Source organism: Megalops cyprinoides, chromosome 5, assembly GCF_013368585.1.
Source record: "Megalops cyprinoides isolate fMegCyp1 chromosome 5, fMegCyp1.pri, whole genome shotgun sequence".
Lineage (NCBI taxonomy): Eukaryota > Metazoa > Chordata > Actinopteri > Elopiformes > Megalopidae > Megalops > Megalops cyprinoides.
This window is the reverse complement of record NC_050587.1, coordinates 5,309,834-5,322,312: the sequence shown is the minus strand read 5'-3', so window position 1 is coordinate 5,322,312 and position 12,479 is coordinate 5,309,834. Positions and strand designations below refer to the sequence as shown.

General features: G+C 42.5%; 1 protein-coding gene across 1 annotated transcript in view; it reads right to left on the bottom strand.

The window, feature by feature from the left end:
- The window catches only part of LOC118777942 (netrin receptor UNC5D-like), a 172,706-nt gene that overhangs the window by 52,373 nt on the left and 107,854 nt on the right, over positions 1-12,479 (bottom strand). Inside the window, exon 2 of the mRNA XM_036529211.1 lies at positions 6,503-6,718. Within this exon, the coding sequence (XP_036385104.1) occupies positions 6,503-6,718 (216 nt within the window). The remainder of the gene's footprint in view (positions 1-6,502; positions 6,719-12,479) is intronic.

The window sequence follows — 12,479 nt, the reverse complement described above, 5'->3', positions numbered from 1 at the left end:
CAAACTGCAGCTGTCAGTGGGCCGGCTGTAATTCTAACGTACGTGACAGGACTCCCCCCATCCCGTTGAGGCTGGTAAGGGTAGCAGGGAGTGGAGCAACTTTAATCCCATGGATTTCTGGCTCACAGGCTTCCTCTCTGCAGGGTTCTTCCTGCACTGCAGAGACAGTATCTGATATCCACTCCCCGTTCTGCCTCCTTTCCACAGGGCAGTCCAGCACTGCAGTGACCTGGCTATCATTCCAACATCTCCACTGAACGTCCTCACACTGAAGCTTTAGTTCACCCTGAGATTCGGGACATGCTTTTCCTTTTCCTGACCTTCCCAAATTCTTCACTGATATGAACTAGTACATTTTTCTGCTATATACCCATATTTCTCCAAGGAAGGTGTATGTAGGGTTAGGAGAGTTTTTTTATCAGTTAACAAGCTATAATTCCAGATGTTTTAGATTGCTTATTCCTTCCAACTGAAAAGAGACCAAAAAGCAAAATAACTCTTTGACTCACTCTGAATATCTTTCAGGATACAAGCGCTTGTTCTCCATGCCTAATGGCAGCTATTTTCCAATGATGTGAATATTCTTTTTTGCAATTAAAGGGAAGGTAATGTTAGGAACACTAAGCAGCATTGTTTTAAGTGTGGATGACAATCCTAGAGAACTTCCTGCCCTGACCCTGACCGCTGCATTACCACTTCCAGCTCATTCAAAGCAACCAGATGTAAACCACACTCAACTGCTTTCCCTTCAGAGCACAACTGCTTTTAAAACAGAGCAGTGCTGGTGCATTACTGTCACACCAAATTAAGGCACCGTTTCCTCTGCCTCAGCTTCCTGCAGAGTGGTCCTCATGCACACTCACAGGAAATCATGGCAATGACCATGAAATGCACTGTGATTAAACATGTGCTGTTAAAACCAACAAGCATTTAAATCTTTCATTCAAAATACACTGGGAAATAAAATGGCACACATGCACAGACACATGCACACAATAACCACACATACATACACATGCACACACACATGCATGCACGCACACACGCATGCACACACACACATGCAAACACACACACACACACACACACACACCAAATCTGTCTCTTCAAGACACATGACCCTGCAGAACATGGTTATAAATCCATAATTTAACACACTCAGATGAAGTAAATTACATACTAATGGCTTAATCTTACATTTCCCTATGTGTGAACCAAACATTACAGTACGAATTTAAAAATACACTTGGAAAAAATAAATAAAGATTGTGATTGTATTATATAGATCTGAGCTTCCCTGCAAATGCTTCAAAATATTGGACAATTTTATACAACTATTTTGTCAAAGAGGTATGGTTTCCTGGAATTGTGTGAATGTAAACTGCATACCTCAATAACATGGTAAATCAGCATACAAGGGAGACCATTCCAAAAAAATGCCCGTCCCACCCACGGTTTAGCACCATCTTTGATACCACATGCTCCCATACAACGCACCATTGCTGTAGAGACGGACAGCGTGCCACTCACAGTGAAGCTGTCACTCACAGCCCCGGGCAGAAAGTTAATATCGAATCAGAGCTTCGCAAGATGAGACGATCTACTTAGCTCATTAGACTTGTGGGCCTTTGCTCTGTGTCTAACATATGTCCACATCAAAGCCGGGCACCTCATCAGAACTGCCTTTCACAGGTTTGAATGGCATTTGCAAGGGGAGATGACCAGTGACAGATGTCAGCAGCGTGTCAGATGCTGGAGTTTGCTGCGCTGACCCTGGTCACTCCTCTGCCGAGCACCTAATTGAACCATCCGAGCTTAGCACAGCCACAGGCTATCTGGGGATTGACAGATGTGAGGCATTTCAAAGTTAACAGTGACAGGAAGGTCCAAAAAAACCACAAATACTGTGCAGCGCTCAACTTCATGAATCCTCTGCTGTTCACAGTGACTGGTGTGGCCTCTATAGCTGGCACAGCGCTGTAACGGAAATCACTATGTTCAGCCTCTCACAGCTGTGGAAATGAAAAAAGACAAATCTCCACCACCCCGCAGTTTATCCATCTGTTTCCAGATTTTAAAATAAGTATTACATCAAAGGATATCGCTCAGACAGAAGACCCACCACTCTGGCTATCTCACCTTGTCACATTTTTCCCAAATCGATCAAAGCTGGTGATAAAAACAGTATGGTGATATTGTCTCTGTGCTCTGTGGGTTCATCTCTCCTTTAAAGGCAATCTGAGGTCAGGGTGAGGTCTGGACTCCCTTTAAGGGCTGTTAGTGTGGCGGAAGCACAGATATGGCACATTGCTGTGATGAGTGTGATGTCACTGAGCAGATTCACAGTGCTGGGGGCTGGAGGGAGCCTGCTGGCTCACTGTGTCTGCAGTCCTGACCCTGGAACATCCAGACGGGCAGGGGGACGAGACCGATGTTAAACTTCAGCAGAAGAAGAAATTGTGCTCTGTCCTGCAGCATGGTAGCCCTCTGCTTCTGCCGAACTCCCTCAGAGCAGTCATGGGGGATCTGTCTGATCTCCTGACCCTTGAGTACCAAACAATCACACACAGAAAATCTCTGCTCATGCTCAAAAACACAACGGGGTCGTTCTGGGCCACCATGTCATGGTGGATCTGTAACCCACAGGGCTTGTGATAGCCAATTAGCTTTTCATTTTGGGGGCTTATGGGTAGAAGCAAAACAATGGCACAAAAAACATGAATAGCTTTGACACTAAGAATTACCCTTCTGCTGAATGTCATTCCTTTGTGTAGTTTTGTTTTATACTAGCCAACAAATCTTAGATTTTTTTGTACTCTAAAAGCACCTATATAAAGTATAAGCACCTCTTTGTCCACCGGGGTAAGAAAAAAGGCATTTATTATGTAAGCATCTATAAAACAATGAAGGGGTTGGTTTGAATACAAATAAAAAACACTTTGTACCGCAAGCAGTGAGAAATAAGTAATTCTTAATCAGCTTTGCAGTGATTTAGTGAGGACGATAGAACAGTAGAACATACATCACAGCGCTCATCCCATAACACTACACAACACTCTCTGATGAGAGAGCTGATGAGAACAAATATTCTGCACACATAATATCATATATATATATATATATAGGAATATCATATAGGATGGACAGAGACATCAACACCATGCATAAGTTACGGATTAAGGATGTGTGTGTTTGTGTGTGTGTGTGTTTATGTGTTTGTGTGTGTTTGTGTGTGTGTATGTGTATGTGTGTTTACAACTGTAAAAACAACGAACACAGATTTAACTGCACAGGGTACATGCAGGCTCAGTTGCATAGCCTACACAAAGCCTACACACACACACCATTTTAAGTATAAGAACATGATGTAACCCTGATGTAGTGACTGAAAGATTTTATGATGTGACATCAGAAATAGATTAGATAAAATGATCTCATAAAATATATATCAGGCGTGTCCCTCAAGCGCCAGCAAATCTGAACGCGGTTATTTTTAATGATCCCACTTAGAGGGGAATGTGCCTGGGAAGCCCAGTGAGGGGGTTATCAGCCCCAAAGGCCTCAAGTGTGTCTGTCTGTTTGCTCTGACAGCCTGCCAATCTTTGGAGGCCTGTCCACACCGGTGATGCAGCCTGCCTTAGTGGCAGAAGACTCTGCCTGCCTCCAGACTCATGCAGCTACCTGAGACCGCACTTTGCCAGGGGCCTTGAGGAATCACTGCAGACTAAATCAACTGCGGGGAAAAAATGTCACGAGGAGTCTGTTCTCCACTGCCACAGCATGTTGTCCAATCTGTACTGTGGATCAGGTGGATTGGCAAGGACCAGAAACAGCTTCAACCCTATGAACCAGAAACATTCAACTTCAACCCTATGGATCAGAAACATTTGGTTTTAATCCTATGGATCAGAGAGATTCAGCTTCAAACCTATGGATCAGAGAGATTCAGCTTTAGCCCTACGAATCAGAAGACCCACATAAAAAGTTGACATTGAACTACAGTATGTTTATTGGCTAACAAAAAGTTTACTCTCCTCTAATAATGCTCATTCAGTTAAGATCAGAAATAAATCTTTGCCTTTTTGCTACTGGTGACAAAATAACCCATGACTTTACTATGTCGTTTGTCAACCTTTACCTCTTAATTTTGATTTCTCCTTGGTTCTACTGTGTCTGTACACCACAATTCAAACAAAAACGCAACCATTTAGGCTATGGAAAGTGTTACTCTTAAAAGGGTGTTCATAATGTTGCTTGCACATCTGTACCAAACAGGCATTAACATAAAGTCAACAAACCCAGAGCTCAGAGTGAGACACACAGAAAAGGGCCTTTGCTGGGCTTCACCAGTGGCCATCTGTCTGAGCAGCCTAATAAAAGTAAGTGTTGTATTTCAGTATTAAATAATCATTAAAACACAGCTGCAGATCATAAACAGAGCCCTATGCAGTTCATACCCCTGTTTACCTTTCTGCCAAAATTCACTTTAAACTGCAATCCTGAGCAATCTAAGCTGGATATTGCACTATAACTTTACCAAGTATGACGTCAGTTACCTCACAGTAGGAACAACAGATTTTGTGGTAGGAAATCACAAGAACCCTAAGAAGCAATAATCATGACAGATAGTAAGAGATGTGAATGACATCACATGAAGACTAATAGTGTTCCTAAAATACATATCCATAAGACAATAACTCCATTTCCAGAGCTGCATTCATGTAGAGTGAGATAAACAATCAATCACAAGAAATCTGATATCAAATTTCACTCAGTTTATGAACCAGATAGAACCTTGTACACATGTTGTGAAGAATTCAGAAACTCTCCAGTTTTCAATTTGTGTTAAGTCACCAAGCAAACATCACATTGACGTCTCTCTACATTAAATCCCACTGACGCTGCTGAAGACGTGACAGCGGTAACCTTCTCTGCTTTTCTGCAATCATCCGCCTCTCTTCCATGCAACAACGAATCCTCTTTCACCGAGTTCATCACAGAAACGGTCATGTTCCCTGTCAAAAGTTTTGCTGAGTAAACAAGTAGAAAATTAAAGTGGACAAACTGTCATTCAGGCCACATTCAGTAACACACAACATGGGCTGCATTGTCCATCATGCCTATATACTCTACACTGAACTTCCACTGTGGGCAAGCAGTAAGAAAATCATGTCCAGTTTGAAAGCTGCAGTGTGCAATCAATATAATTCTGCAAACAAGTTGCATGGAGTGGAAAACTTGAATTTTTCAGAATTGGAATGCAATTTGCTGGTCTGAAATAATGTCAACCTGAATTCAAGGGAAAAAAAATGTTTGAAAATGCATGTTTTGACAGTCAGTGAGTTTGTACAAACTGTCTTAAATGTAAAATCAATTATTAAAATCAATAAATTGCTTAGTGTCCTCAGGATAATTTAGAACCATCACAGAACATTTGAGAAAATAACTTGGCTTTGTTTGCCTTCATCATTTAAACACTATCAGTAGATTTCTGTATTTGAGGATTCTCTTGAATGTAATAACATCTTCATATACACAGAACACTGGAACTGTGTTTCTTTTTTATCAGCCTTACAAACTTCTCATTCTGCTACCTGTCCCAACAAATCCTGCATCTGTGTCTGGCCATATCTCTGGCCTCTGGGTGACTAAATATATATTTGTAAGGAAATTTGTTTGTAACTTCTGAATTACATTTTGTAATAGTTACATCACGTCAAATATTCTTTGTCTGAAAAATATTAAAGCATGAACCTATTTCTAGTTTTCCCCTCAACCCGAGCAGAAATAATCACCACAGCAAAAAGCACAGCAATCACACAATGGCAACGTCTAGAAACAATTAGCAATTAGCTTGCCTGATGGCAGGAGTTTTCATGAATAGAAGGGCTGGCGATTTCATGGACTAATCAGAATATATTTCAGAAGCAGTGTCAGTTCATTTAAATACCTAATGAAAAGCCTTCAGGAAATGAAAGTGAAGTCATCCTATAAACAACATCTATATTTTCTGATATACCTGCATCTGTCACAATCTTAATGGGACTAACTGGATGGCTTTATGACCTTTTTTGTGTCTCTTGTAAAGAAAAATAGAACATCAACTCTTTTTCACATTTTATATCTGCAATCTTCTAAGCAGAAGATAAGCTTTTTGTGTCCCCAGAAAAAGAAACTACTCTATGACTTTACATAGTAGCAGAGTGACTATTCATTTTTAATTAACACAGCTTGCTTTTAGTGAATTCACTGTTTCTAAGGCTTAAAGTGGTCTCAGGAAAGTCTTTAATATTATTCACTGTTGTTATCTGCTGTTATGCTGTGAGTTCACCCATGCAACTCCGTGGATCCGCAGAGGATGTCATTATATCAAGAAATGATTTTAATTCTAACTGATGCATACTCTTTGCAACAATGCCGCTGTGTGACTTGGGTCGGAAGCTATCAGAAATCATTGGTAAGACCTGCGACGAGGCCTGGGTCGAGACAGTGGCCATCATACCTGTTTCTTCATCCAGGTACTCCTGGGACATGTGCTGGTTCTGGTGGACCCACTCCCCGTTGCACTTAAAAAAGATCTGCAGGGCGGGTGCGGCCCGGCACCGAAGCTTGATTGGATTGCTCTTGATGATGTAAGCATCTACAGGCTCCTGCAGGAAGTGGGGGAGCGTTCCAGGCACGGACGGCAGGGAGTCTGGGAGCGCATCACTGCTCGTTCCTGCAATCGCACAAAGAGGAAATCACCCCAATCAGAACTGCCATCGACTAGCCATCACACGGTGCAGACATCACACCCCAGCACTGAAATACACAATACAAGGTGGGCTACTGTTTGAAGAAATTTCACAGACTAAAAATGTGTCAATCAGCTCTATGAAAGAGAGAGTAGAACAAAAAAATCCATGACTGATAGATATGATTTGGTATCAATCAGCACTTGTCCTGAATGTTGACGTAAAAAAAAATCATGCAAGGGTTACTTTTTTTTTTTACTTACTTTATTTTTTTCAATACAAACACTATTTTTTCTTTATATTAATACACTTCTTGTGAGACAAACACCTGCTTTTGTTAGTCAAAATTAAAGGCAGCTGTTTACTGAAGCCAGGAATTTGCTCCGGAAAATGTGGATCCTTCAATAGAAGATTCCCCTCCTTGTACATCAGGCAAAAACCTAAATTTCTCAATGAGTGACATGAATCCCATGCTCGCAGCATCCCTGTGATTCATGTAGGAATAAAACCTCAAATCCATCAAGGCTCGCTGTAAGCAGTCTGATACCGCCAAACCCCTTAAAGCCGCCGTGTCCCACCATCAAATCCAATTGTGTGCACCGCAATCTAATCTGCCAGCTCCTGCAACCACCTACCCACATGCTTCAGAGAGAGAGAGAGAGAGAGAGAGAGAGAGAGAGAGAGAGAGGGACAGAGGGACAGAGGGACAGATGGACAGATCCACAAGCCACCAAGATCACTGCTTTCATTTATCCACTCACTGCACACAACATTTCCTATATTTCCTACATTTCACCGGACAACAAGTCCAGCACATTCCAACTTAATTAAGCAGTGTTTGCATCTGTACACACTGTAGTGTTTGACCTCAGGATAAACACATACTATAATAGCATCCTACACTATGTCAAGATTATAGCATCACACGCAGTTGTTGCTGTGTAAGAGACAACCTCTTCTTAAAAACAATGATTCAATAATAAATTTTGCAGGTTATGAGCACAGCAGTATAACGCAGACAATAAGAGAGGGTTTGTCACAGTGTCAAACGGGACAAAGGTTATTTAAAATTTGAAAGGGCTCTTCATACTTAAACCCTTCAAAGTGTTCAAGGGCTACTCCGGCTACTCACAGTTACAAATAATGCAATGCATTCTGGGAACAGCAATGCACAGTGGCTAAAATGCTCTTTTTGGCAGGGATTGGATTTGAGTTGTGGTGGGGAGAAGGGAGAGTATGGCAGTCACATTCCATTCCATCTATTCATGCCTGAATGCATGTATGCAGAGCACTTTTTCATGACAAGTGTGGCATTAGTTCACATTGAAACAATTACTGTAAAAAGCCCCAGAGTAGCTTTGAAATGCATCTTCTGGGCTGTAACCTCTGTTGAACCATTTTTATAAGATAATAAGGTACCACTTTGCATAATGACTCCTGGAGATCAAGTGCCATGCTGTTGTGCCTCTTCAAACAGAACACTGAGTGTTTGGTAGATGCTGTAATGTTGCCTGTATTTCCATGGCCTTACCTTACAGCCTCACATCCAAACAGAGACTAAAGTACACCACAATTAAAGGAGCCTGCTGACATGACGCAAATTGTGGCATTACTGTATGTGGAAAAAGGCAAGGAAGGGGCTGTGGAGCTGTAGATAATCTGAAGTCGCAGTATCCATGCACAAATATGTCATCTATAGGCTGCTTCTTTTGACCAGTGACGATGACTTAGGGTGATCTCACACATGTGCCTTCAGAAACCTGTGTCCCAATATTTTCTCTCCTTCAGGCGTGTTATATATGAAATAACCACCTGTCATCTGCAAGAGAATGGCCCAATTAACCAAGGCAAAATGCAGACCTGTAACTCAGGCGCAGAGGCATTCACTATCTGTTATGTCCTTATTTTTAGCCTTGGGGGCTCACCCACTATTTACACGTTTCATTAACGTGTCCAGCAAACAGGTGCCATCTGTCAGAGTGTGTGACACCTTGGTGGTTAGATATGACCAATCAGTCCTGCCGGTAGTAACAGAAGGGTGTACAGATATTCGAGTGCGCGCGTGATTGAGACCTCAGAGTCATGGGACGTGAGGGATTGTTCCTGCGGAGGGGACATCCTGCCCAATCCCCGCTGCACCCCTTGCTGCAAGTCTGAGTCTGTAGTCTTGTAGTACCTTGGTTGGACATCCCAACCCATAAACCTGATAATGTGGCACAGTGATAAGGATGAAGCTCATAACCAAAAGGTTGCTGGTTCAAATCCCTACTGGGATTTGCTGCTGTACCCTTGGGCAAGGTACTGAACTCAGAATTGCCTCTGTAAATATCCAGCTGTATAAATGGATAACTTGAAAACTGTAACCTGTAAGTCGCTCTGGATAAAAGCGTGTGTAATAAAACCACCATTCTTCATCTGCACCTGGGGCGCGTTGTGGAAGGTGTAGCACACCACTGTCTGTTTTAACAGAATGAGATGAGCAGCAGCCATGCGGCCCAGCGACGGATGCCTTGGGGGTGTGGGAGGGGCTTGCTCATTTAGAGAGGTTACATTTTAAGCACCAAATGACTGAGAACTTCTAATCGCATGTTGAGTGCTAATTGCTGGCAGTTTTGGTGAGAAAGATGGCTCTGCAACAGATGTGAATACTTCGATTTGTTCAGTGCTTTGCATTTACTGGATAAAAGGACAGAATAAAAACAAATTAAGAATAAAATCAAATGGTGAATAAAAAATGGTAAATGGTACACTTTATCGATTCCTGTGGGGAAATTTGCAAAAATTTGAAAATTTCTGGTTTTGACCCATCAAGGGTCAAAAGGCACTGACATGAGAATTAACCCTAACATGCATGTCTTTTTGATGGTGGGAGGAAACCTGAGCGCCTGGCAGAAACACAGGGAGAACTTGCAAAATCCACACAGAAAGGACCTGGGACAGCCAGGATTCAAACCCAGGACCTTCTTGCTATGAGGCAACAGTGCTAACCACTGATCCACCATGCTGCCCTCAACAATGGCAAGCTTGTTCAGTTATCTGACAAATTAATACAAAGACTCCATGTGCATATTGGCAATTAAACAGGTTCAGCATTTGACACTGTAAAATACAGAGCATATCAGTGTTCCTTCCCTTTATTTCATATAGCAAGTCTAATATAGACACTACACTGGCTAAGGAAAGCTACTCTGTTCATAGATTTCATGTTCATAATTGATTATGTGCATGGTGTAGTTATTTCTTTTTCATTGTGTCAGGTCAAAGTTATTTTGAAGGCCACTATGTACGTGAGTCCAGCAGCCAGTGCAGAATTCACTGATACAGAGATTTGAAGTCAATTTCACAGACAGGAGTGTTGAGTCACTGGATTGACTGTGAAAGGCAAGATATAAAAGTACACATACACACACAGACACACACACATAGAATGCACAGGACCTTGGTTGACAAGTAGTAAATTGTTTCGGCCTCGAGAATAAATGCGTTTTCTGTAGTGGTGTTGGGTGAAAGGAGGCGGGGTGGGACTGGGGCTACCTCACACAGAAGCAATTCATTAAGCACAATCCCGTCCACGCAGGGCGGCCCATGCTGCCACCACTTTTTGAAATTGATTCTTGGCGGATCTTTAATTTCCCTACAATTGATGTCTTCACATCCTTTTCCCTCTCCAGTTCTAGCAACAGCATTTGGTGTTGCTAAGGACCCTGGCACTGTAGCTCCAAGCATTTGCATATTGAGAAATAAATTTCAGTGATATTGGTGTTGTATTTCAGCGATGATGATTTGTGCCTGAGGAAGCAGACTGTCAATATCCCACCCCCCTCCAACACCTTAGCTCATACGCTCAACAACTGTTCTGCTCCTAGTAGTTCCCTCAACAATAAGTTGAAGCAGAGCACAGGAAATCTCATCTCAATCTCTATGGAGTCTGTGTGCATGTTCAATATTATCTGCTGTTGCTCCCATGTATGATTCATGCAAGCTACTTTGCTGTGGCAAGTTTTTAACTGGCCATCCATCACTGATGATGGCTGTAGGAATGTGGGGAAAATACTCAATAAGCAGGTAGGTGTTCTTTCCATTTATAAGTCACAGAGAAATAATGCTACTGAAAGATCAGAAAAGGTGACAATTGTTTTTTTTAATCACCATTCAAAAGAATGGGTTTTTACTCCTGTCATGTAGCCTCTGTCCCACATATACTATACATGCTGATTTATATTAATTTTGAATTTAAGAGCTTATTATTTTAATACTCACCAAACCTGTATGTATTTGACCTGACTTCCTTGCTTATCTTGAGCTACCCAGCGTACTTGATATCCTCAGTGTTAACGAGAGTGGAGCAAGAAAGACAAGAATGTATGTTTTCCTTATCTGTGCACTTATGCCTCTCCTCTCTGAGGATAAATATTGTTTTTAAAAAAATATTCTGAGCACACAGCGGAAGGACACCTCCCTCCGCTGGGCCTCAGTTATTCTGGGTTCAGTACCTGGAAATGTTCACCCAGAAGCACCTTAATTAAAAAGGCGAACTTTGATGAGAGCTGTAATTAACTCTTTGACATAACATTAACATTTCCTTGTGAGCACACAGAGGGGAAATGAGAAGGCATATCTCTGATGCTGAGGCTCCAGCTGAAAGTCAGGGAGACGCAGGAGGTTTGATGTGTGGTTTAGGCTTTAGGCCTCATATGAGTTAATATGTGGAAAGGCATGTCAATTACCAATAGCGCATCACATCTGCCTCCCAAAACACAGGGGGACATGACTAAGCAGACTCCCCACTCCATTCAAATCACTGACTCCAAATGTAATGTGTGCACATGTATGAGTAAACACATTTAGGCAAGCAACACTGGCTCAGGCATTAAAAATACAAGTTGGCTGCTGTCTTTGAGAATTTGTGGAATTGTTGAATTTTGTTCTGTGACTCGTTTCATTCATACACCTTCCCAAAGCATTTTGCTACAAGAAATAGATAAAATGGGGTGAAAAATAATTGACACTGTAAGACACCTGCTTCATTTAGTGGCTGACACAGAGGCATCATGGAGCTGTCAGTGATTGAAGCGTGCTCCTCCATGGCTCTGCCCACTTCACAATGGCTGGCTTGACAGTCCGTCAGAAATCCTTGAGCTAAGCAGAAGAAAGCCCCCCTGAGCTGGAGATGCTACAGATGGATCAGAGCTCAGATTCATTCCCCATTCACAGCAACTAATTATGAACGCCTTTGCACACCGCCTGCACAGTCACGGCAGTCAAAGGCAATGGGTGAGTGGAGCACGGTGACACTCCATGCTCCATAAAACCCACAGCCGCGCGGGAGGCCAGCTCTTGCGTCAGACGCTCATAAATATGAGCGCTAATGAAGGTGACAGGCATGCCCCCAGTAAGTCACTCATTCACCCATTACAGCAGGCCTCTTGGTGTTCCCTCCCTTCGGCTGCCAATCTTCATCTCACAGAGGGAGAGCGTCAAATGCTTCAGATCAACCAGCCGATAATAAGGACATGTGCGGAATGCTTCAGAGGAAGGCCTCGCAGGACACGTTAGATCCCAGCCCATGGAGATCAGGATAAATGGAGAGATCTGGTACTCAGCTTTGTGACAGCAGTAAAGATATTGGAAAGGCTCCTGCCTCCTGACTGAAGCTGGATCTTGAGCGGTTAAAACGAAATCAAAGTTAAACCACATCCAAGCCCCAACAGAAACCCTTGCATTCTCTCGGAACCAGACAGACAT